A 23,456-nucleotide genomic window follows, 5' to 3' on the forward strand; every position below is an offset into this window, starting at 1 on the left:
ATTTCAATTTTAAGGGGTAAATAATATCAAAAATAATAATAATAATAATTTTTTTTTTGTAAAAAAGTTTATATGTAAATTATGCATAAAATCATCTAATTATTAAAGATATTATGTTAATTTAATATAAATTTTTTGAAAAAAACTTAATATTTCCCACCTTCCACCCCCGACCATCCACCCCCATTATATAATTTTTTTCTTTACACGAACGCATATACAAAATACAAAAAAAAACGCGACGCGTCTTATGTACCCCCTAAAAATTAAAATTACACGACATATAAACTATTGTAATTTACTTTTATAATTCATTACTTTTATTTTAAATTTTTATGCCATTAAAAATTATGACATTACAGCCTAATTATAGCATTGCGACCTAATTACAGCATTACGACCCAATTACAGCATTACGGCCTAATTACAGTATTACGAAAAGTGTCATAACTGTAATGCTGTATGCTGTAATATTACGGCATTGGCCAATCAATTACGGCTAACATCTTTAAGTGCTAACTAATGCTATAATAGGAGGTCGAGGAAACATGGGTGCTGGCATTACTACTATATTTCTCCTTGATCGCCGCTGGTTTTCATTCTGCTGGTTTAAGCTCCAGCTTATCATGGGCGCGTTTCTTTAATTATTCCTGCTTTTCTTTGCTTTACTGTTGGTTTATGTGATTATTTCTTCACTGATGATTGTCCTCAAGGTGATTGGCTTAAACGTGGCCTTCCTCCTAACAAACTGCCGAAGAAAACTGATACAGATGATGCAAATAAAATTGTAACTGATACAGATTCTGAAATGAATGTACTAGTTCCTACTGTACCAAAACGTGATCTTAAATCTTTCTTATTTAATAGCGCTTAAATATCCAAATGTTTTACTTTTAATGATTATGTTTTGGTGTTGAACTTTCTGTAGATGGTGCTTTGACATTTTTTATAATCGAAAAAACTTTAACCTTTCCAAAAAGGATGCTGGTTTGATCGCTTCACTTTTTGGTCTGATGAATTTATTTTCACATGCCTCTGGAGGTTTCCTTTCAGATATTGGTAATGAAAAAATGGGAATTCATGGTAGACTTCTTGTTCAATTTATAATCTTCTTTTTGGAAGGTTTATTCCTGTTTATATTCCCATATACTTTGAATAGTTCAGCTGAAGCGTGGTGGTGGAAGTATTGGTGATGCAGTATTTGCCGCAGTATTCAAAAAATTTCCTCAAAGTTCAATGTCATTTACTATACTTGGAATTTTGGTAATGATAGTATCATTTGCATCATTTTTATTAAAGATTGAAGGAAGGAGATTATTTGAATTTAACCGAAAAAGATAAAAAGTACAATTTTATACAGTATATGCAATGCTGTTATACTGTATGAACTAGTATTATATAATGGAATTTTAAACACTAAAAAAAAAAATTGTATACATTTATGTACTTTTAGTTTTAAAGCAAATTTTCAAAAAGCAATTTTTGATTTAACCATAATAATCTATATGTAATTTATTTTTTTGTACATTATTACTAGTATTGATATGATTTTTTTTTTGTTAATAAAATACGTAATTCCAAAATGTGTGTATATATATTTATTACATATATACGTATGTACTGTATATATATAAATAATTCTAACAAGATTTATGGTTTTTACGGTATTTGTTAAGAAAATAAAGAAAATGTAACCAAAAATTTAAGATCAAATATTTTTAAATTTTTCCTCTCAGATGGTCGTATCTTTATAAAGAAATATATATATGTTAACTCAATAATTCTGATATAACTCAATAAGTGGGTTTAGATACCTGCTTCTGTCTTAGATGGGTTAATAGATTAGAATAACCTAATACGTGATATTAGTGTTATGTCTATTGTACGTCCTCTTATAAAATATGTATCATTTCTAAATTTTACTATAATAAAGGGATGTGCGCGTTATTAACAAAAACAAAAAAATTCTGATATAACTCAATAATTCAAATAATTTCCCAACATCTTTGCAGAAACCTGTGATTTGTTACCATGCAGTTAAAAAATCGCCATCAAATCACAACGATCTATTATCCAACATGTGGCGACATGGTATCAAATTATCTCGTGAAATTGTTGATAACATATTTTTACGAAGTTGTAAAATGCTATTAAATAGGTGGTAAATAGGTGGTGAATAGGTGGTAAATAACATCAAGAATTAGTAGTGAAAATTAATCTAAGATATTTCTTAGATGTATTAAATATTATTTAGTGATGAATCTGCCAATTTATTTTATTCATATTTTTTATATAAATTTTATTCTGTATGATAATTTTTAACATCGGGAAAAGCCTTATGTATCATGTGATACACGGAACATTATAAAATAATTAATAGTTTGATCTAAACTTTTTTTAACTTAGCGATCATTAATATAAAAATAAACTATTTTTAACTTTTAAATTTTTTTTTCCAACGAAAATCTTTCCTTTCGCCCTTTACCTTTCATTTCCCCACATTTCTTTCCTTCATTTTTCTCTTCATTCCTTCTTCCCTTTATTGTTTATCTTTTTTTTTAAAAAAAAATTTTTTCTACTAAAAAAACTGTTTTATAATTTGCTTAAAAAAAAAAAAAATATTTTTTTTATGGTTTTTTAACCACCATATTTTTAAATTTTTTTTTATAAAAATTTCGTTTTTCATCCCTCATCCTTTCCTTCTTCTCCCGTATTTTATTTAAAAAAAAGTTGAAGAGAACCCAGAAAAAAAAATCAAATTCTATAATGATAATGAAATGTTATAACATTTCAATTTTTTCTTTTTCTTTAGGTGGCTCCCTCGGTCTCCTATGTGACATTTCGTAAGTTTTAGATAAAAATTTTTTTTCTTTAATTTATTTTAACAAACAGTTCATTTCTTTTCAGGTAGTTTTTCGGGTTTCTTTTGACGCGTGGGATTTCATTTTTGGTAAGTTTTTTCTTTGTTTTAGTTTATTTATTCTAACGAAACGTACTGTACATTAACTTCAATTTTATCTTTTTTTTTTAGATGGGCTGGACACATGGGAAAGAAAATTAGGGTATATGATTTTGAATTTAATTCTTTTGTTTTAGGTGACTTTTCTAGATGGGGGATGAGATTTCAATGGGAGGTTTTTTTTTAAATGATTTTGTTTTTCTTTTTTTTTTAGATATCGATGAGATACCTTTTCTAAGCTTAGGGATTCGTAGGGTATCGTGAGAGTTGAATTAAACCAAAGTCCCTGTTGATTAGATTAAAGATGAGTACCCTCCATACGATACTTTTGTACTATTGAAGACTGAATTCAATAATCTATCTTTCGATATTTCAAGTATGACTTGGGTGATAGTTAGACATTGGACGCGTAAATTCTTGGTGAAAAATCAGTTAATTTGTTTCTCTTAACGAAATGTTTTCTAATGGTTTGTTTCCTTTTTTTAGATAGTAGCCATTTCTTCGGATTACTTTAAACATGTGAGAATTTGGTGAGTAGGTTTTCTTTGAGCTAACTATTTTAACGAAACATTCATTAGCATTGCAACTTTTTTCTTTAGACGTGTAGGACAGATAAGTTTCGAAAAAAAAAATTTTTGAACCTTTAAAAAAAATGGATTTTGTCTTTTTTCGTAAGATTGGACACAGAAGAATCGGGAAGTTTCAAAATTATTTCCAGATGCAGACCTTAAAAACATTTTATTAACGTTTTTTTCCTATTATATAGGTTCTGGCTCATATGTTTAGTGTTTCAAAATTTTTAAACTTTCTTTTTTGTATATTCAGGCAAACTAGGTCATCGGAAAAGACAGAGTAAGTTTCAACATAAACTTTACTTTTTTTGATTTCTTAAAAAAGAAAACGTATTGTTGACGTTCCTCTATTTTCTTTTTGTAGGATTCAAGTCCTGAATACTGGAAGATTGAGTTCATTATGAAACTTAGTAAGGATTCGTTAAAATACCTTCTGAAGTTCAAAGAAATCAAATAAAACTAATACCTCCTTTATGGGAATATGGGGATCCAATAATTAATTGTTATTATAGGAAATGTCCACTACTTATCATTATTAAAAAAAGGAGAACGGCTACTTCCTTGATAATCATTTCACCAATGACTAGGGCCTTGTAATACAATGTCAGAAATCACTTTGTTTCGCAAAAAATTAATAGAATGAGAAGCGAAAATCTTAAAACTTCACGATAGAATTATAAAGGATAAATGTGAGTTTCAAAATAATTTCGAAACTAAATTTAAAAAGATGTTTTAATAACATTTTTGTTCATCTTTTCATAAGACACAAGCCCGCCTTTATTACCGGAACCCCAGAGGTGTGTTTCAGAATACTTTCAAAGACTTTTTTTTTAAAAAGCATTTTAATAAGTAACCTTTATTTTTTTAAAAAAAAAAATTTTGAAAAAAATGTTTTTAATAGAGTTAAGAGGACATTTAACGTTATATGAAATTTATATCTATGTTTATTGAACAATTTAATTTTATTTATAGATTAGAATAATTCGTATGATTAGATTTAGGATAGAACAATTTAATATTTCTAAAATAAAGTTTATTATAGTACATCAATTTTAAAATAAATAAACTATAACTTTACTACAACTTTAATATTTGTTTACTATAACTTAAACATGCATTTAATATAATTTAAATATACATTTACTATATGTTTTCGATTTCAATACTATTTTTGCACGAGCCGGTTAAATCAGGTGACGATTTCCTTAATATGCATCAACTTTATACATACGATCCGCGTAAACTTATAATCAAGATTTGGTCACGATATGGTATTAAATCTTTACGATAAGTTCTATGATAAAGTTTTGATATAGTTACGATGTGGTTTCGATTTTAAAAGTTTCTGCAAAGATTCTATATTTCTTTATACTGCTAAATTTTCAGGAAGTTCCAATCTTCAATAAATCACCGCACGACTTATATTATAAATTTAAAGCTTGCTGCCACTTTATAAGTCAATTTGTTATCATATTTTTTAAAATTTTTTAAGCTTGCTTTATTTAAATATCAATAAATTTATTCTCCATATATAATTTATATAATGTTCAACTAAATTAATATACAGTATATATAACTAATATTACTAAAAAAGAAAAAGTGTAAATATTGGATTCTAATAAGTTTTGAAAAATACCGAGATTCAAATATCAAAATCAATTTCTTGTGTAATATAACCTATATTTGTAATTTAAAAAAATTAGGTTATTAAGAACATAGCTTTTAAAAATATAATATTTTTTACTTACTTTCGTCAATGATACATTGTTCAGATTTTCTGTCTTCAGAATTTATATCTATATCCAATTCAAATTCTTGCGTAGTATAATCTAAATAAATGAAAAACGAAAATAAATTAAATTAAACATAAATTATATTTATTGAAAAATATATAAAATATTTTACCATTATTTTCATTTTTGATTAATTTAATCTTTTTAATAATTTTGTCTGGAAATATTTTATTAATTAGTAAATATCATTGAATGACGTTTAAATATAAAATTTTGACTTTTATCATACCTTCATTAAAACTGTTTTCAATTTGATTATCGTCAAACTTTCTTTTATCTTAAACAATAAACTTATTAATATTAGTACTTAAAATTATATTAGTTATTAATAACCTTAAATAAATAATTACCGTTAAAAGATATATCGTTTTTTTGATGACAATGAAATAGATCTAAATAGTAATGAAGTAGTAGCATATTATTATTATTTTTTAATTAAATTAAAATATTTAATACTATATTTACCAACTCCTGCAATTATAGACTCGCTTCTTAAACTTCTTATAGACTAAAGATGTTAGCCGTAATTGATTGGCCGATGCCGTAATATTACAGCATACAGCATTACAGTTACAACACTTTTCGTAATACTGTAATTAGGCCGTAATGCTGTAATTGGGTTGTAATGCTGTAATTAGGTCGCAATGCTATAATTAGGCTGTAATGTCGTAATTTTTAATGGGATAAAAATTTAAAATAAAAGTAATGAATTATAAAAGTAAATTACAATAGTTTATATGTCGTGTAATTTTAATTTTAGGGGGTACATAAGACGCGTCGCGTTTTTTTTGTATTTTGTATACGCGTTCAGGATGGGTGGTCGGGGGTGGAAGGTGGGAAATATTAAGTTTTTTTCAAAAAATTTATATTAAATTAGCATAATATCTTTAATAATTAGATGATTTTATGCATAATTTACATATAAACTTTTTTACAAAAAAAAAATTATTATTATTATTATTATTATTGATATTATTTACCCCTTAAAATTGAAATTACACGGTCACATATTTCCTAAAATCCGAAATCCGAAATCCGAAATATAATTCCGGCCGAAATTAACGTAATTTCACTTAAACATGTAATTTCAGCCGAAAATCATAATTCAGCCAAAACGGGAATGCAGATCTTTCCTTTTTTGGCGATAGCCGTTCCACAAAAATTGATTTTAGTGGGAACGACACTGGAATTTTGTGTAACAACACTTTCCTTTTTAGGATATTTGTTAATTTCTGCTAAAATTAAGTGCATAATTCTGGCCGAAATTACATACGTAATTTCGGAATTACGGCATTACGGATTAGTTATGGCATTAAGACCTAATTACAGTATTACGACCTAATTATGGCATTACAACCTAATTACAGCATTACAACTTTTGCTTTTTAATGTAGATAGATTGCAACCTATTACATACGACACTGTGTCTTAATATTACAGTTACGGCTAACATCTTTATTATAGACATTGTAGACATTGCAGATTGAATTATACCACTCAAAGGTCTACTCCTATAAATAGCACCTGGATTATTTGTTGTTACAGGTCCAATTTCTGATGATTTTATAATTTCACATCCATTTTTTTCCATTTTATCAATTCTATTATATATATTAGTCGCTTCTGGTCTTTTATTAAGATCTGAATTCCAGCATTCTTTCATTAATTCAATATATCCTTTGGGCGCATTTGTAACAATTGGTGGTCTTAAACCATCACATATTTCTATTATAAGTTCTGCATCATGACTTCTATTCCAAAAAGGTCTTCTACCTGTCATAAATTCCCACATAATCATTCCAAAACTATATATGTCTGATTCTTTGGTATATTTTTGTCCTTTAAAAATCTCTGGTGCCATATAAGGAATTATACCATAATTCTCATTGTTATTATCATCATCTGTAAATTCAGTTGCAGATTTACTTAAGCCCAAATTACCTAAGTATGCGTATTTTTTTTCGTTAAAAAAGATATTTCCACTATGAAAATCTCTATGTAAAATATTTACACTATGTATATTAACAAGTCCATTTATTATATTTTTTAACCTATACAACTTATCATACCAATGAATATTATAGAAATCATTAGTTAAGTAGTTTATCAAATCACCTAATTTATAATATGGCATAATAATCATGATATCTTTGGTAACGGGTTCTTGAGTAATTCCAAAATATCTACTAACATAATTGTATGTTCCATCATTTTTGCGACTAAAATACTTCTTTTTCCAATTTAAAGAAAATTCATGAAATATCTTGAGCTAAATAATAAAAAGTTTATTAATTACTTAACTCAAAGTTAAGTTAATAAATAATTGTAATCACCTCATTTAACTCCTTAGATGCGATTTTTTTAGAATTATTAAGCTTTTTAAGAACGACTTCATAATTTTTATAAGTGGGTTTACTCCAATTTTTAATACTGGACGATTAATCCAAATAGCCTTATAAATTTTACTAAAGCCTCCTTCAGCAATAAATTTTACATCTATAAATTGGTCATAAGGCGCGAACACCATTTTTCCAGCTAATTTACTACCACTAGTTAGTGTTAGGGATGGCAATGGTCGGTTATGGTCGGTCATCGGTCAGTCATAACCGGTCAAGAACCTTTGACTGACCGACTGACCGTTTGACCAACCGTTTGACCGACTGGTTAACCAATCCTAAAAACGTTTGTGAAACGTAATTTACAGCAAAATTCAAAATATACGGGACACTTGAGAAATTTGATTATCGGGTTGTCGGGTAGCTGGGTTACTCGGCAGTAGGTTATTTATTAGAAAAGTATAAATAAACCCGTGACATGAGTATAATAATAGTATATCAGATTATATAATCGTATTATATAAATAAATATAGTATAATAGTATATAACATGTAACAATTAATTACTTTACCTACTGCTGAGTAAACCGGCTACCCGACAACCCAACAATCAAATTCTCAAGTGTCCCGTATATTTTGAATTTTGCTGTAATTGAAATACTTAATAAAAAACGTTTTTGCAATGTTTTCTATTAAAATAATTAAAAAAACGTTTGCGAAACATTTTTTTTATTAAATTACGTTTCGCAAACATTTTCAGGATCGGTTAAATGGTCGGTCAAACGGTCAGTTAACCGGTTGGTCAGACCGGTCAGTCAAACGGTCAGTCAGAGGTCTTTGACCGACCGATATCGGTCACGGTCATGACCGGTCATAACCGGTTAATGACCGTGACCGTTGCCATCCCTAGTTAGTGTATGCATAATAAAATCATCAATAATTTTGTTTTTGGTATAAATACTGATTTCGCTTTATAACAAATGCGGCAAATCTGATGATTTTCTTCTAAAAGTTCTCTTCTTTGATTACATTCGCTGCATAATATCTTCGTTTTACATTTACGATTGTGTTTAATTGTGGTACGAAATTGCATTCCTAAAGATGTATTGTCTGATAATAAAAAATCAGTTTTGTGTTTATGATTTATTAATTGATCCATCGTTAATTTTTTTTTTTTAAAAAAAAATAATTTAGTTCTTTTGCTTGAGACAAAAAAGCCTAAATATATATGTTTTCTTTTAAGCAAGGAGTTTTTAATCCGAACTCAGAAAATTCCATAATAATATAATATCAATAGACTCTTAACAAAATTCCAACAAAGAATTCTACAGAAGCACCACATTCTGTAAGACAAGTACAACGTGACATAAAGTTCAAAAGAATTGATAAGAATTGATTAACATTCTTATTACTTAAAAAGTGTATGGCGTACGTATGATAACTTTCGTAGTAGAACTAAAAATAATATAAAGTGAAAAGGTAGTCAACAAATCATCGAAGTCATTGTATATAACTTCCAAAATAAGTAAGATATCAATATTAAAATTTGTAGATTTTAATACAAAGATGTATTATTGAAATATATTAAAATAAATTTATATAATTTGAATAAGAAATATCATGCAAAAGTAATATTAAAACATTTTATAATAAATCTTTTTTTTTTTTAATACTGTATACTTAATAGTTTAGAATTAAATATTAATACGCCTATTTGATTATTTTAATTTATGACTTTGACTTTCTTTTTATTTACAATTATTATTAGCTCTTAACTAATAAAAAAACATGATGTCAAATTAAAATTTCAAACATTCTGCTAAGTTTTCTCGATATTTTGATTTCTTAAAAAAAAAAAATAGTTTTAATTAAGGTGAGAGAGAACCTTAAATCGTTTTAAAATTTTTAAAAATATAACCAAATTCAAAATTTAAAACATTTTCAGGAAGTCCCTTTGCTCTTTGGTCTTTGTCATCTAAAAACTTTCATTCTAATGCCAAAAATCGATTCTTTTTCTTTTTTATTTATTTATTCTTCTTAACATTGAAATTTATTTTACACTAAAATAAAATGTATTGGTAAAAAAAAGTACAATAATAGGATCCTTGCCAAATTTATGTTTATGAACAAAATTTGCTATAGTATTTATAAGGATAGAATGAAAACATAATGGAAAGTATTCATTAGATGAAAATTCGTAACTTATAAAACGGTCAATCCTTTTCGATCATTTTAATTCACATGTTCGTTTGTAATACAGAATCACCCGATTTAGGATTCCCAAATTTAGTGATGGTTGAATAAACTTTCGACTACACACCAATTTAACTTAAAAGCTCAGCCAAATATTTTAATAACTGATTTTTATAATAATCCAGGTTAATTTTTATATGATTTTGACTATATAAATCAACAAATACAATTTATAATATATATATAATAAAAAAGTATTGTTTCATTACCACGAGTACCACGTTTAGATCGTTCTTATATAAAAATGTTAAATTGTGCGATACGCCTGCATCTTATGTAATATAATATTTTTTCTTTAGCCGTTGCGAATATAATATATATATATAATATATATATATATATCTGTGTATATATTTTAAGATGCTCCAGTGTAACTTCCGACAATAAAGCGTTAATATTCGTGCAAAAATTTATTCTTAGGTTTTGGGTGATCACCAAATCCAAACTAAAAGAATTCCTCAATATCTATAATTAATTTATAAATGAAAATAAATTTTATATGCATCAAACAATGGTAGCTTTCACGATATATCTGCATCTTCAAATTAGTCTATTTTTAGAAATACAGTTGTCACACTTTCTAAGTATGTATCGACTATCTAGTTTACAACCAGGTTTGTTTCGACAATAACCAATATCATTTAGTTTTTAATCCACGTTATCTGTTTATTTCATAATATTCATAGAGGTAATGGTTATTTAAATTATCAAGTTTTCGATCATATTAACGATTTTTAGTCAGATGATGCAATTTTTTAACATATCTAGATTCCAAACATCCACAGTAAATTGTTGCTTATCACCGCTATATAATGCACCCTTTTACCGCTCGTTTTGTTTTTCAAGCTTTTTTTTATTTTTTTATAAAAAAAGTACATACTTGTAATACACTATCTCCACTCGTCATTTTACACAAAAGATGTCGCTTCAACCTATGCAAAACAAATTTGTTGAACTTGGACTATTCTATCAGAATGGTAGTAATATTTATCTAAAAAGATATTGCAAGCTTTTCTTCCAAGAGCGAAAAATTCTATTTTCTGTGACGATGAATACGACTATGAGTTTGTTTTTCAAAGTTCGCATGACCCTACGGCGATATTTCATGTTATGTGTAAATTATTATCGTGTTCTTTAATTGTAAATTTATTGAATAAAGAAATTTATGGAATGGATTTTGATGTAAAATATTTGAAATGTAGATATTTGTTAACCTTACATCAAAAATTAGGTCTCGAAGAAAACTTGAAACAAATTCTTTTTTTGTATTTTTTGCAACATCATATTCCTGATAATGAAGTTATATTCGATTCTAATGAAACCTCGATGAATTCTTTTCACAAAAATATTGAAAATAATAATTTGATTGATAATCAAGACGGTTTCAAACATAGCTGGTTAAACAATGATTGTATTTCTCACCGAGACGAAAATGCCTACGTTAATCATTAGGAAATTTATTAGACGGCACTGTTTATGGTAAATTAATAACAACATAAAATTTACGATCGATAACCAGCCCTTGTTTTTATATGTAACATTTGCATAAGAATAAAAATTTTTTGATATTTACTATACTTTTATATATTTTTATTTTCGTATTTAAAGAACAAAGAATCATTGATTCTGAACTTATAAAAAAAATTGGGTACAAAACGTTTTCTTTTCCGTACCAATGTAGTAATCAATCATCTGAATGAACTTCAAATGACCTAGTCATTTAGGACATTTTGTAATTTGAGTCATTTTTAAAATTTAATGCTGTATTAATTCACGGATAGGTACAGATCCATATGCCGATCCTTTAATTCTGGCCGGAGTTAGAATGGTACAAATTAAACGTAAAGATGAGCATTATAACATCACGTGACTTATCAGATTTAAGCGTTACGATGAGCTAAACGGACCGGGATATAATTTATGATACTATAATTTTATATGACTAGGCCATTTGTCATTTAATGTTGAATGTCTGAATTACGGTACCTTAATTTATTAATTTTTCTTCGTTATGCGTAAAGGTAGAATTTTTTTTGGTTACGTCGTAAATAATTTGATTTCCGAAATCCATATTTCTTATTATAATTCGGCAATTGCAACGGCACTTATGGTTTCATTTTGGAGGCGGAATTGCGAAATTCAGGATCCTTTCGATATTTAGAATTTTCTTTAAAGTTTATCGAGTAGTTTAATGGTAATTTCATAGGATCATGTGTCCTAAATTTATAAAGTATAACAGTATTGCCGGTATGATATAAAAATTTTTATACTCAAGACGACAAACGCTAATCTAGTTGAAATAAAATCCCGATAGTCACAGTTAAAAATCTTGACAGTCAAAATCCCAAAGTTTTTTTTTTTAAGAAAAAAAAAATATTCCAATTAAGCATATAATTTTAAAAATGCAGTGACGCGGTAACAGGTTAATTTATTCAATATAATTAAGATATAATTTTATTAATACCAATGTAAATTGTTTGCAAATTATATTAATATTAATGCAAATTTACTAACTCTACTATATTATTAATGAAAGTATAGATAAAATACTATACTATATAGATTTTCATCAACTATACTACTATACAACGTCGGAGGTTATATCACACTCAATAACATTTAACCGAAGTTTCATTGTTGTAATATATCTTTCTTTATCATATTGTACTTTTAAAATATTGTTTGTAATACCTAATGCCATATTAATTTCGTGATAAATAGAACATCGTTCATTTCAAAAATCTCTAATTAAATCGAAAGAAAATTTCCGAGAATTATATTAAGATTCTTTTTTTTTTGCAATTTTTCATTAATAAATTTGCTTGAACTTAAAGGAATTATTCTTTTAATTATATGAATATTCGTAAAATTATCTTCTCTAATTGAATTATCCCAAATATAAAGTAAATCAGACAAATCAATATCGTCTATATGTAATGCTTGATTTTCTATTTGATCGTTAATATTATCGATTAAAATTTGTCTAATTTGTTGAATTAAAATAGAAATCTATTCCTGTCTTTAATTACATGCCCATACATGGTTAAAATCTTCTTTCTCTATATTAACATGTCGAAAAAAAACGGTCTTTAAAAACCGAAAAATGCGATTTTTTAATTTGTTCTATCGTAGGTATTTCTTCGATAAGGATTGAATCTTTTTTCTTTTCATTCTTGATTCGTAAAAATCTGTATACATGGTACCTTGGTCGCCTTGTAAAAGATAGAAGGCAGACTCCAAATCTACTTGTAATCTTCGATATTTGTAGTTACGTTTAAGAATTAAAAATTGTTCCAAATTAAAATATTCGTAAAAAATTTTCGTAAATTTATTTCTATCAGTGTACCATTCCATCAAAGAAAATATTAATTTTTAATAAAGATCTCGTTTTAATATTAATTCCCAAATGTTGTATATAATTATATTTATCTTTCAAATGATTCAACATCAAAAAATTAAAGATCGTCTTCTTGAATTAATAGAAATTAACGTCTAACGATAATATTTTAATAATTTCAAAATCGTTTTGCTATTTTTTTTTTTCAAGAGAAATGCAACGACTTTATTGATTTATTTAAAAAAGAACAAAGACGGTAACTATAGCAAAAGAAGTCCAAACATTTACTAATATACTGTATATATAAAAATAAAATTATCTGATCAAAATTTGGATTTATGGTTAAAAATCTAATCCATAAAAATGCATAAATTTTCACAATTTTTCATTTCAAGATATGATTGTCAATGATCTAATGCATTCCAGGATATGATCATATTTTCAGTGCTATGATATGTAAACTTCATGCAGATCGACCAGTGATATTGTCTTTATTATTTTTGCTTTAAACATTTTTGGAAATATTCTGAAAGGTTTTGGAGTTTGTTCAACAGGAGTATCACATTAATGTTACATATCAAACAAATTGTGTTTTTTTTACGGAGGCAAAAAAAAATTTTTCTATAGAATTTTTTTTTTATTTATATTCTTTTAAAATATATTACGTTGTTTTACAAGAACAAAAGTCCAACAAAAAAATTTATAATATAAAATACCTAAAATATGTGGAGTCGCCTATACTGATAAAGTGAGATCATTTTTCATCGCCCACTAAATTTTTTTCATTATTAATACTAATATATTCTAAAATAAAAACCAAGATTCTATTTAAATTAATAAATTTATTGAAATACTCTATTATTAGATATACACGACGGAATTAATTAATAATGATTAATTTATTTGTTGCATGTCACGATTGTCATGAATATTCTCCGAGTTAAAATTTCCCGAGTTAGTGTTACAGAAAATGTAGAAAATGTGATGAGCAATTTTTTTATATTGACATATTAAAATTTTTATATAAATAAAAGATCCAAAAAAAAAAAAAATTCGCAAAAAAATTTTTTACAAATTTTTCACAAAATTTTTTAGAAATATTTTTTTTTTCCCCAAACCCGAGAGCTATCGAACTTTTTAAGTTTGTACACACTCCTTTACCACTTATTTTAACCAATCGACAATGGTATACTATATCAAAGGACCCTCACGCACGTTTTGAGTGGCTTATCAATAAATACGGTCGCGCACATGCACTTTTAACGAACTATTTTAACAAATCGACAATGGTATACTATATCAAAGGACCCTCACGCACGTTCTGAGTGGCTTATCAATAAATATGGTCGCGCTCACGCACTATTCCATGCAGTGAGGCCTGGAAATAGCTTCATAACGCCGGAGGTAATTCAGGCTTTACTGTCAAAAAAAGCGATTTTGTCTCTTCATTTACATAACGTGAATCAAGTTGACTTCGATAGGATTCGAGCTTTTCAAAAGAAATTACAATCACCATGGGCTAGTAATTTACCTTTATCAATTTTTACTAAGCTAATTACTGAAGGTTATAGTATATTAAATGATCAAGAACTTGCAACTAAAGGGAACGATATGGAGTTATTTCACTTCTTATCCGCAGGCCCTCTCGTTATTAATTTTGCTCCTCAAAAATTACTTCAAAATATCATCAATGAAATGAAAGATTTAATTAACAATAAAAACCTTTCCCTCCCCGTCCAAAACCTACTTACGAAGATACAGTACATTATATTCAAGGGCACATGAGGAGTATCCGCCAAAAGATGGTTACGAAAATAGTCGTCAACTAAACGTGGTAGTCAGAGCAATACTGATTCATCCGGATTTAGTACTTATATGAAAAAAAAATCGTCTATCATGAAATTTGTAACGATGTTAACGAACTCGTTATGCAAGGCGCTCTTTTAATTTTATTCCCTCCGACCCCCACCAAGCGATTGGGAATTAAATTTAAATTGACTGATACTGTCATGGAGGAAGCATTTCATTTATTTGAACATAGATTAAGTGAAATTGGTAATATTTTGATAAGCGCATTTCATGTAATTCGTAAAGAATCTAAATTAGCGATTGCTTTGAACTTTTATACGTTGGTTTCAAGTTGGATGTTAAAGATGTTGACCCAATTAAATCTACCAAGATTAGAATTATCAGTTCATTCAAATTTATATTATTGGATTCTTAAAACTTATGGACCAGATTCTAGAAATACTCAAAGATGTGAGGATATCATTGAATCCAGAATTTGGGTAGATTTAAAATTACAAGAATCACGTGCCAGAACATCTTACATACATCATGTACTTTTAATACTTATGTCAATTATGTGGGGCTATCATGAAATTTGTAACGATGTTAACGAACTTGTTATGCAAGGTGCTCTTTTAATATTATTCCCTCCAACTCCACAAGCGATTGGGAATGTCCTGGTGTCGTGCTATCGTTACTCGATTAAAATCAACTTATTGATCTTGTGTTTAATTTGACTGATATTGTCATGGAGGAGACATTTCATTTATTTAAACATAGATTAAATGAAATTAACGATACCTTAGTCTTATTTCAAGTTGAAAATGTCTTGACAATTTACTACCAATATTTTTTAACGCAAAACTTGATAATTGTACATAGAATAGTAGATACTAAGTCCAACAATTTATTATACTTGAACAATTTAATTTTGGTTGATTAAGACTAGTAGATAAAAAATGAAATAATTCCATATCGTTTCCTTTAGTTGCAAAGTTCTTGATCATTTAATATAAGATAGTTTAGTAAAAATTAGTAAGGAAGATTACCACAATTTCTTTTATTAGTTATCTTTACAAATCTTTTTATCACGAAGTGACAAATTTTACGTAATGATCATGTAATTTTATAAATTAAAATAAAATCTTTGAGATCGTTTGTTCAAATATTACTTTTAACCAATACTATTAAGAATTATAATATACTGAAAAATTTTAATAATTAATAAAGTGTACTTTTCTATAATTTAGTATATTGCTTTGAAGACTTAAGAAACTATTTTCTTGAGATTTTTTTTTATAAAAAAAAAATCTAATCAGCGTCTAGCCTTATAGTAAATATTTGTTCTATTTTAATAAGTTCGATAAGCTTTTCGTCATAATTTCCGAAATAATTAACGGAAATAACGAAGGAAGTCATACCTGCATGAAAAGTTGCGTGAGCACAGCCGTATTTCTTGATTATCCATTCTAGTACATGCGTGTGAGGTTGTGTGCTATCGAAAAAAAGTGTTTAAATCCCTTTGCGTTTAATTTTGATAATTTGGGAAACTGAATTTGCTTACAATATCAGAAATCAGAATGTATGTTATATTATTGTCTTGGACTACAAAGCTTTTTTTAAAAGCGGATTAGCGTACGCCGAATGTAAATAATTCTAACCGAATTAAGTAAACTTATTCGTTTCACTGTTTCAAAACATCAATGAAACTAAGGTCGCACAAGCTTGAATAATAAAACTGATTATCATACTAACTTATTAGTGAAACTCGTGATATAAAATTTCTAACTGCTAATAATATTGTCCGTACTAAGAGAATCTTAGACGTTGTACGATAATATTACTTTTCTTGACAGCAATGCTTGAGTCACTTCTAAACTATTTTGTTAGTTTTGATAAAATAAGTGGTAAAGGAGTACAAACTTGAAAATTCGTGAAACGGGTGTACCTTACACAAGGATGATGTTACTAACTGCGGCATTTACAGACTGCGCTCGTCTTATTTTAAAGAGAATATTTGGAGGGCTATTATTCAATATGAAAAAAAAAAATTGTGAAGTTATTGTATTGCTTCACATTTAACTCAGTGAATTTATAATGCGTAACTCTTCCACGAATGAGGTAATTGTTTATCAAAGATAATATCTATACAGTCAAAGTTCTCTATAACGAATCCCACGGGCCGGATATTAAAATTCGTTATAGTAAGAAATTCGCTATACTAAAAGCCATTTTATTATAAATATAAAGATCTGTACCTGAACTTTTCTTCATTATAGCAAATTATTCGCTATATAAAAATTCGCTATAGAGAACTTTGACTGTAATGTCTAATAATGGAATTTTTCAACAAATTTATGAATTTAAATAGAATCTTAATTTTTGAATATAATATTACCGAAAAATTTAGTGGGAGATAAAAAATGATTTCAACACTTCCACGTATATATCTCTTTTTAAGTGTTTTAATTCTTATTTATGGAACTATTTTGATATATTAATACGGCCATGATTTTTTTCTTGATATTCTCACGGATGATGTTTATTTAAAAAGATGGATAAAAAGTCTATAAATATTGGATAAAAAATCTATCACTATTTCTATCATTTTCACGGGAATATGATTTTCACAGCTGCGCCGTGAAATTAATGATATTGCAGGACTACGCCCGTGATAATCACGTTGCCACCGCAGTCTTGACAACTTAATCCTTTAAGAACGTTAACATGAAATGTGACAAATAACATAATGCTTGGTTATAAATCTATAATATAAATTCTATGATTTCAACTAATTCACTAGAATTATTCTTTTCTATATTCAGGTCTCATTCTATTTATAGTATAAAGATTTTTATAAAGATTTTCATCAATATAAATTCTAAGTGTTGAAAATTCACTCGACCATAAAAGCCTTGCATTTTCGTCATCATCACTTATAAATCCTTTTACCGTCATCTCAACATCTCTACTAAAATTATTACACGTCTGCTTTTTCTATCAAAGTTTTAAAATTCTCAATTAATTTAGTAACTCCCGTTACATTTATAATTATATACTAATAAATAAATAATCCAATGAATTCTCAAGAATAGTTTTACGTCAATTACGAACGGTACACTAATATATTACATATTTCCACTTAAAGAACATTTTTTTTTTTGTCATTAAAAGCTAAAATGTACAAACCCATTTATGCAGATGCCAAAGAACTTTTTCTTTCTTTTTACAAAATACTTTCTTTTCTTTAGCTAGCCGTTTCTCTTCTTATGATGTAAGTATATTCTTTGTATATTTAAAGAAGCTCAAAAACAAAGGTTCGTTAAGGTTACTCTTGTGGGAAATATGAAAAATTAAGCCGATAATATTTAGTATAACAAGTTTTATAAACGTGGAAGCGCCCACACTGCCGAAAATAAATAAGGTCATTTTTCATCGTCCTCTAAATTTTTCGGTTAATTCATATTAAAAATTATATTTAGATAAAATAAATGACTGATATTATTTATTTAAACGATTAACTTGGAAGAAATGGTTACGTATATCACGAGTTTCGTTGAGTAAATTTTCCGAGTTAAATGTGATGATGTGATAAAAGCAATCTATCCAAATTTTCGTTTATTAAAAATAGTATTTAAATTCAGGAAAATTTTTCTTCAAAATTTCTTTAAAAAATATTTTGCATAATACTTCTAAAGCTTCTCTTTAAATAATAAAAAGGCGAGCGCATGTCCTTCCAAGTCTGTAGATGCCGCAACTAAAAAATATCAATGACACTGTACCCTAAAAAAAGTGACATCATCTCTATCATCTTTTGTGAGGTATAAAAACTATGCAGCCACCCTACGAATTGAATATCGAATTTTTAAGTTTGTACACGCTTCTTTGTCGCTTATTTTAACCAATCGATAATGGTATGCTATATCAAAAGACCCCACGCACGCGCTGAATGGCTTATCAATAAATTCACGCACTTTTCTATGTGTGAGACTCGGAAATAGCCAGAAGTTTACTTTCAAGAAAAACAATTTTATCTCGTTCTTTCGTACGCCACCCAATAATGCACTTCGAAAACTATGATGAAAGCTTATTTAAAATAGAACATAACTTGAATCAGGTTGACTTCGATATAATTTGTACCTTTCAAAAGTAATTGCTGTCACCATGATGGATCAGTAATTTATCTTTACTGATTTTTACTAGGCTTACTACTGAAGAATATACTATATATATTAAATGATCAAAAAGACAAGAACTTGCAATTAAAGGAAACGATATGTAATTATTTCACCTTTTATCTGCAGACCCTCTCGTTAATATTAATTTTTCACTTCAAAAATTACTTCAAAATAACAATGAAATAAAAGATTTAGTTATAAATAATAAAAAGTTTATATCATTTTCTTCCCGTCCAAAACCTATTTATGAAGATACAGTGCATTATATTCGAGTAATGCAATCTACGGCACATGAAGAGTACTCGCCGAAGGATAGTTATGAAAATAGTCGTCAATTAAACGTTGTAGCCAGTGCAGTACGGATTTAATACTTATGTGAAAGAAATCGGCTATCATGAAATTTGTAACGACGTTAACGAACTTGCTATACAAGGTGCTCTTTTAATTTTATTCTTTCTAACTCATCCAAGTGACTGAGAATGTCCCGGTGTACGTGCTATCGTTACTCGTTTAAATTTGCTTATTTATATTGACTGATACCTGTCATGGAGGAGGCATTTCATTTATTTGAGCACAGATTAGTGATATTTTAATGAGCGTATTTCAATTAATTCGTAAAGAATCCAAATCAGCGATTTCTAGTACTTCCTATCTTATTAAAGCTATTAAACCCAAGAGAAGTCATAAGAAAACTAATTTATTGTCGGATATTGACGATGTTGATTCAATTAAATCTACCAAGATTACTAGGTCATTATCAATTCATTCAAATTTATATTATTGGATTCTTAAAACTTATGAACCAGACTCTAGAAATACTCAAAGGTGTTTTGAGTATATCAGAATTTGGATGGATTTAAATAAACAAGAATCACGTGCCAGAACATCTTACATCATGTGCTTTTAATACTTATGCGTTAAATAGTATTAATAGTAAATTGTAGTATTGCTCAACTCATTACAAATACTATAAAAGTTTGAAAAAAGAAAGATAAAAATATATATATATTTCACCCATATTTTTCTCAATTTTTACATCTTTAAAATAAAAAAAAATACTTCTATTTATTTTCACACGTTTATTTACAATAAAGTGTGCTATCAATAGATCTAATATAGTTATATAGCTGAGGAGAGTTTGTATATGACATGTTGTAAGTAATTTTATGCGTCATTGGAGAGAGAAGCTCCTATACTGTTACCAACTTACTCTTTAAGAGAGGCCCAATGTAAAGAAGGTTTTGAGGAGCACTATATATTTATAAAAAATTTAAAATAATCATTATGAACCATTTATTTATTACTTATTAAGGTAAGCATAAGATCCTGGCTTAGCTTCTCAGTTTGTATGTGTGTGTTTTTGTGTGCTAGATTAGGTTAGCTTATGTATCTGTCTCGTATCTAAACTGGATATCATTTCTTTCCAGAAGCTTTTTTTTATGTAGTATGATGGTGGTTGATTATTTTCTTCCATTGGTACCAACCATACTTATGATATTTTTTTATTTTTAGCTTACAAAGAAAAGATATTTATAACTGCTAGTTTTTCCCTCCACAATGTTGAGTATTTCCAAAACTATATGTTGATTTTTTGGAAACTGTGTATAGCAGCCAAAGAAAATTATTGATAGTGGAACCTTAATGTAAGGTTTGACAGACGTACCCTATCAGCCTATCTAGATCACGAATGAAAGACAAAGCTGGCTAGGAAGCAGCAACCTACTTTGTTGTATCTCTAATAATATGTGCAGAGATATTTACTTAATATGAAATTTATACTATGAGATACGAAGAAAATAGGACGGATATGTAATAATAAAATAATAATGATCAAACACTTTATAGCTTAGTAGGACCCAAAAGTTTATTTAGTTAAATGAGTAGATAAGATATAGTGTTATGTTCTTTTGGTTTATCTACTCTTTTCGATTCATTCAATTTTACTAATATATAATAACGTCTGATGTAATATTCTTTATATTCTTTTTTTTCATTTTGCCAATTAATTGTAATCGTATCAAAAGAAAAATAGGATAAACTCCTTAAACTATAAATTTGAATATAGATAAAAAAGCGCACTGATTAACGTCAAACTGATAATATAAAATAACGGTTACGGTTCGCTGAAATCCATTTCGCTGAAACCCATTTCTCTGAGGCCATTTCGCCATACGGAAGTTTCACCGAAAGGATATTTCATCTAATAGGCATTTTGTCGAATAGACATTTCGTTGAATCTTTTTCCCGAATCGTTCATTTCGCCGAAGATAATTTACAACCTTTTTTATGGTTTTATTTTTAATTTTGATATTACATGATTATTACACCTTGTATTAAAAAGATTACTAATATTATTGATAAAAAGGAATTGATGTAATTTTCTTACTAATTTGTACTAAATTATTTTTATTAAATGATCAAAAAATTTCTTCAAAATCTTTAATTGAATATTACTTATGTATTTATGTATAAAAAGAAAATAAAAGTAATACGATCAGCCAATTATTTTATTAATCTTATAATAAAATTGATAACAATTTATTTTATTAATTCATCTAAAAAGTACTATTAAAAGATTCTTACACTATCCACTATGGACGAATTAGTATAATTATTATTAATTATTATCCAACTATTAAGTTGACTTCCAGGTTATCTAATAATGTAAACTAGACTGAGGAAATTGGAAACAAAATTGTAGATGTTAATATTCTTAATAATAATAATTAATTTACAGTATATTGTTATTACTGTATGGTTGATTGATTAATCATTGAATGAGCTTTTAAAAAATTCTACGTTACTATTCCTTATATAGTTAAAAATGAATTCTTCATTTGATCGATAATGGAATTACAACAATCTGAATTGTTATAATGTAAGTTTCTATTATTGTTACTTAAAAGAAATATATATTAACTTATTTTATATCGATGAAAATAGTTAGAGTATGACAGATCACTTGATTAGTAATCATATCACGAGATCAATATTTGGTAAAAATAGCTCTGAGAAACAATTAATAAATGATTGATGTACACTAAAAACGTTTATTTCACATTGATACTTAATAACTTTCATATAAATTCAAAAGACAACTTTGAAAATCAAAAAATTATATAAATGACAATTATAATTCACCGAAAAATTTTTTAAATGACTAATTAAAATAGTAAGGTTTTGGACAAAACGAAAAAGGTATAAACCTTTATTTATAATATTTTGAAGTAATTTGTGAAGAGCCAAATTAATAATGAGAGGGCCTGAGATAAGAAGTGAAATAATTTCCTTTAGCTGCAAGTTCTTGATCATTTAATATACTACAATATGTATATCCTCGCTCACATTATGAGATAGTAATTACTTTTCTTACCACTAATGCTTGAACTACTACTGGCATTACGCTATTATTTTTGAGTCTAAAAGTACGTGGACATATTTATTATTAATTTGTATAATGAACGTAAAATTTAAATGCAAAGAAATTTTTTAATTCTCTTCATTACAGAAACTTAACATTTTTAATCAATATAGAATCGATATCGTTAAGTTTATCTTAACGGTATCATTTTGATATCATTTTGATATCATTTCAATATCGATTTAATATCGATACGATATCGAAATGATATCACTTGAAAACTTAAAGTTTCTGTAAAGTTATTAGAATATTAGAATAGTAAAGAAATTTTTTTTAAAGTGGTACTTTATAATTTCTAATTCTTAAAGAAGTTTACACAAGGAATGGGTCCTTGATTTTCAAATTTCTTACCTCTTTTTTTAAATCACTGGGCGTGCATAATTGATGTTCAGCATAATTTTTATACCTTACACAGAAGATGATAGATGATAGAGATGATGTCACTTTTTTAGAGTACAGTATTCTGAAAATTTTTATTAATGTTTTTAGCTGCGGTGTTTACATATGCGGTTCGCCTTATCTGTTATGCGATATGAAAAAATTTTTAATACCATACTAATTAATTTATAAACAAAATTGTGATAAATTGCTTATCATATCATCACGTTAACTCGGGAAAATTTACTTAGCGAAACTCGGGATATATGTAACAATTTCTTTATCTCTTGAATGAAGTTAATCGTCTATATAAATAATATCATTTTTTATTTAATTCAAATCGAATCGTCATATAATTTCTAACAATAGAATTTTCAATAAATTTTGAAATATTATCGACTTAATTTCCCATATTTTCCACAAGAAGACATTTTTTTGAGT

At 27.2% G+C, this 23,456-nt stretch overlaps 7 protein-coding genes across 7 annotated transcripts; 5 read left to right on the top strand and 2 right to left on the bottom strand.

Annotated features, from left to right (window-relative positions):
* Positions 1–1,013: 1,013 nt before the first annotated feature.
* Positions 1,014–1,341, top strand: OCT59_009060 (uncharacterized protein; the record flags this gene model as incomplete). The annotated part of the gene is made up of 2 exons (XM_025326168.2): positions 1,014–1,083; positions 1,160–1,341. 2 exons carry the CDS (start codon positions 1,014–1,016, stop codon positions 1,339–1,341), a joined length of 252 nt encoding a protein of 83 aa, XP_025177455.2.
* Positions 1,342–2,629: 1,288 nt separating this feature from the next.
* On the top strand, positions 2,630–3,935 carry OCT59_009061 (uncharacterized protein; the record flags this gene model as incomplete). The annotated part of the gene is made up of 8 exons (XM_066133286.1): positions 2,630–2,632; positions 2,813–2,843; positions 2,912–2,950; positions 3,032–3,062; positions 3,337–3,379; positions 3,446–3,489; positions 3,785–3,811; positions 3,896–3,935. 8 exons carry the CDS (start codon positions 2,630–2,632, stop codon positions 3,933–3,935), a joined length of 258 nt encoding a protein of 85 aa, XP_065999738.1.
* A 1,238-nt stretch (positions 3,936–5,173) lies between these two features.
* On the bottom strand, positions 5,174–5,741 carry OCT59_009062 (uncharacterized protein; the record flags this gene model as incomplete). Its single annotated transcript, XM_025333008.2, has 5 exons — positions 5,174–5,208; positions 5,280–5,360; positions 5,437–5,481; positions 5,554–5,601; positions 5,675–5,741. The coding sequence occupies 5 exons, from the start codon at positions 5,739–5,741 to the stop codon at positions 5,174–5,176; spliced, it is 276 nt and encodes a 91-aa protein (XP_025164182.2).
* Positions 5,742–6,693: 952 nt separating this feature from the next.
* Positions 6,694–6,915, bottom strand: OCT59_009063 (uncharacterized protein; the record flags this gene model as incomplete). The annotated part of the gene is made up of 1 exon (XM_066133287.1): positions 6,694–6,915. One exon carries the CDS (start codon positions 6,913–6,915, stop codon positions 6,694–6,696), a length of 222 nt encoding a protein of 73 aa, XP_065999739.1.
* Positions 6,916–11,023: 4,108 nt separating this feature from the next.
* OCT59_009064 (uncharacterized protein) lies at positions 11,024–11,365 on the top strand (the record flags this gene model as incomplete). Its single annotated transcript, XM_066133288.1, has 1 exon — positions 11,024–11,365. The coding sequence occupies one exon, from the start codon at positions 11,024–11,026 to the stop codon at positions 11,363–11,365; it is 342 nt and encodes a 113-aa protein (XP_065999740.1).
* A 3,813-nt stretch (positions 11,366–15,178) lies between these two features.
* Positions 15,179–15,775, top strand: OCT59_009065 (uncharacterized protein; the record flags this gene model as incomplete). Its single annotated transcript, XM_025308344.2, has 1 exon — positions 15,179–15,775. The coding sequence occupies one exon, from the start codon at positions 15,179–15,181 to the stop codon at positions 15,773–15,775; it is 597 nt and encodes a 198-aa protein (XP_025177453.1).
* Positions 15,776–19,808: 4,033 nt separating this feature from the next.
* OCT59_009066 (uncharacterized protein) lies at positions 19,809–20,123 on the top strand (the record flags this gene model as incomplete). Its single annotated transcript, XM_066133289.1, has 1 exon — positions 19,809–20,123. The coding sequence occupies one exon, from the start codon at positions 19,809–19,811 to the stop codon at positions 20,121–20,123; it is 315 nt and encodes a 104-aa protein (XP_065999741.1).
* Between the last annotated feature and the right edge of the window lie 3,333 nt (positions 20,124–23,456).

The sequence above is a fragment of the Rhizophagus irregularis genome, chromosome 17 (assembly GCF_026210795.1).
Source record: "Rhizophagus irregularis chromosome 17, complete sequence".
Taxonomy (NCBI): Eukaryota; Fungi; Glomeromycota; class Glomeromycetes; order Glomerales; family Glomeraceae; genus Rhizophagus; species Rhizophagus irregularis.